The sequence below is a fragment of the Scyliorhinus canicula genome, chromosome 16 (assembly GCF_902713615.1).
Source record: "Scyliorhinus canicula chromosome 16, sScyCan1.1, whole genome shotgun sequence".
Classification (NCBI taxonomy): Eukaryota; Metazoa; Chordata; class Chondrichthyes; order Carcharhiniformes; family Scyliorhinidae; genus Scyliorhinus; species Scyliorhinus canicula.
Genome location: NC_052161.1, coordinates 117,974,405 through 117,977,646, shown reverse-complemented (window position 1 = coordinate 117,977,646; position 3,242 = coordinate 117,974,405). Strand labels below are relative to the sequence as shown.

Below are 3,242 nucleotides of genomic sequence, written 5' to 3'. Positions count from 1 at the left end.
AAACCCATTAAACTAGTTACATATTACACTTGATAGAACCCTCGAGTGAATCGTGCAATAAAACGTTTGAGTTGGAAGAACATGTGAATGACCGGCTGTAAAGCTATAAATATAGCAATTGCCCACAGACAGGAGCAGTCCAGAAGGACACCAGACTCTGCCTCCTGAGTATTAGTTGGAGCCTGAGGATGGAGAAAGTGGTTGTTGAAAACGCCTCAGTGCCAGAACACGACTGCCTGATTTGCTTCAACAAATATGATTATTTCATTCGAAAGCCCAAGCAACTGGAGTGCCAGCACTGTTTCTGCGCAATCTGTTTGAAGATCATGGTGTCAAGCAGTAAATATGGCTCCTGGATCGTCACTTGCCCTCTTTGCCGACGATGCACGCCAGTGGTGGAAGCACTGGTCAGCAATCTCCCCGACCAGCCCAGCCTGATGGAGGTCCTACCCAGGAGGATGTCGGCCTTGCCTGAATCGGTGCCCGAGGTGCTGCTGTTGCCCCATCTTCTGCCGCAGAGCCACGCCAGTACTTTCACCCTCATTGCCGAGGCTAGCAGCCAGCCAGACCTGGAGGACGAGCGCTTCAGGAACAGGATAACATCAGCCGCCATCCGGCGCTTCCTCCTCACCATGATATTCTTCTCAGTCATTATGTTTGCCCTGCAGTATTTCTTCCAAATCCCGGCCCTGACCTGGATTCTGATCATCCTGACTGTCCTGTGTGCACTGACGGGGCTTGTCCTACTCTACCTCACTTGCAAGAGCGATAGGCACAGGCACTTCATAGCATATTGCAACTGTCTGCGCTGCTCAAATCTCTAACCCCAAATGCAACAATTTTATTGTTCAAGCCGGAACAGTTCTTAAGTCAAGCGTTGGTCCTTTAAGAATCACATTTTGGACAATAATAAATGGGAGTTTGTTTGGGTGAAAATGGACCTCCTGTCGCTCGTGGGAACTGAGCCAACAAGGGAGTTCAACTTTTCACTGAACGAAATGTGAAAATTGTCATTTGAAATGAGTAATGCTATGTCAGCTTGGACTGGCTGTGAGTTTTATTCATGAACCCTACTTGTAAAGGGGATTGTGACGTGTCTTTTGTCATTCTGGTGGGGCCCATCAGTGGCTTGTCTCAGTAGAATAGCTCATCTGGGATCTTTGTTTGCTGAACACCTTGAAGGTCAGTGGGGAAAAAGACAATTCAAATCAAACACTGCACCTGTTTCTCCACTGCGCAGTAAATAGTATGAACTTTGGTCAAAACCCCTTTCATATTCTGTGATGTGAAATGTATGTCTAGGAGTGACGGAGGGAGCCAGCTGGGTCAGTGGAAGATTCTGCCGCTGTGTGATTGTTCTGTAACCTGAAGTGTTCCACTTCCAAGAAATACCAAATAAACAGAAGTTTTTCTATCCACGTCTTTAAAATTGTTTAAATGTCAACTTAGGTACTTCCCAGAAAGTGTCAAACAATCTGACTAGTCACGTCAGGATATCTTAAATTATAACAATTCAAAAGTACAGCAGTCCAATGTTGACTAGTCCATTGAGGAACTAGAACAGGATTTAAACGTTGGGGGGGGGCTGTTTTTTCTTCTTCTAATAATTTGTAATTTGTTGGATATAAAATATGAAAACTCAATAAAAAACATTTTTAAAAAAAAATTAAGCATACGGCATCTTGGGTTTTATTAATAGGGGCATCGAGTACAAGAACAAGGAGGTTGGACTTGGATAAATTACTGGTTCGACCCAAGCTAGAATACAGCATCTAATTCAGGGGCCGCATTTTAGGAAGGATGTGAAGGCATTAGAAAGGGAACCTCAGTTATAAAGTTAGGTGGGAGAAGTTAGGGCTGTTGTCCTTAGAGAAGAGAAGGTTGAGAGGAGATTTGATAGAGGTATTCAAAATCGTGAGGGGGTGTGGGCAGGGTGGACAGGGCGAAACTGTTCCCACATGTGAAAGGATCAGGAACAAGAGGGTAGAGATTTAAAGTAATTGGCAAAAGAAGGGAATGTGATTTGAAGAGAAACTTTTTGAATGCAGTGGGTGGTTAGAGTTTGGAATACGCTACCTGAGAGTGCTGCGGAGGCAGGTCCGATCAACGCATTCCAAAGGGAATTAGACGCGCCATTTGAAAAGGGCGAATGTGGAGCGTCACGGGAAGAAGGCAGGGGAATGGATCAAGGTGAGTTCTTCATTCAAAGAGCTGGTGCCAACTTGATGGACCAAATAGCCTCCTTCTGCATTGTAACAAATCTGTGATCCACACGGTAGCACAGTGGTTAGCACTGTTGCTTCACAGTGCCAGGGACCTAGATTCAAATTCCAGCTTGGGTCACTGTCTGTGCAAAGTCTGCGCGTTCTCCCCGCGTCTGCTTGGATTTCCTCCGGGTGCTCTGGTTTCCTCCCACAAGTCTGGAAAGAGGTGCTGTTAGGTGAAGTGGACATTCTGAATTCTCTCTCTGTGTACCCGAACAGGCGCCGGAATGTGGTGACTAGGGGATTTTCACAGTAACTTCATTGCAGTGTTAATGTAAACCTACTTATGACGATAATAAAGATTATTATTATTAGCACCGAAATTGACATCCAGCCTAGCTGGTCTAAACTAACATTTAAACTGCGTAGCAGCCTCCTTTTAGCCCTCCACATCCAACACTTTCAGCATAGCCTTCCATTCCTTCTTCCCTCATGTGCTGAACCAGGTTTCCCCTTAAATACATTGATGCTATTTAACTCAGCTACTCGTAGCGAGTTCCATATTATTACCACCCTTGCCTGGTAAGAATATCCGAATTGTGAATGTGGTGCTCTACCCCGTGGCTCTTGCCTGTGGGTGTCTGACATTTAAAATTTCAAACCTGTGATTTAAAACACTTCTATCTGTTGCTTCAGGGAGTAAATTTCGATTTGTCTCTGTTTCACCAACTCTGTAAACTGTTAGCATGTATTTATGCGAAATCCAACAATTGCATTTCCCGTGAAATTTTACAGTAAAATTTGACCTAGTTTCATATAAACGTTCCACCAAAACTCTCAATGTGCCACGTGTTAAATTCCAGGAAATTTGCGGATAGATTCAGTAGCAGGCATAAGACTGCATACTTTCTGCTGAATCACAAGCTTTCTAATTTAAAAATAGTTTGGTTTAAACTTGCAGATAGGTTTCTGCCTTGGCAAATCTGCGGCTGAAACCCTCCTCATCCATGTATTTGTTCTTTCTAGACTAACCTATTC

General features: G+C 44.2%; 1 protein-coding gene across 1 annotated transcript; it reads left to right on the top strand.

Moving 5' to 3' along the window:
* The first annotated feature begins 188 nt into the window (after positions 1-188).
* LOC119951045 (E3 ubiquitin-protein ligase RNF186-like) lies at positions 189-1,414 on the top strand. Its single transcript, XM_038774079.1, has one exon. It carries the CDS (start codon positions 189-191, stop codon positions 822-824), a length of 636 nt encoding a protein of 211 aa, XP_038630007.1. The 3' UTR covers positions 825-1,414.
* The last annotated feature ends 1,828 nt before the right edge of the window (positions 1,415-3,242 follow it).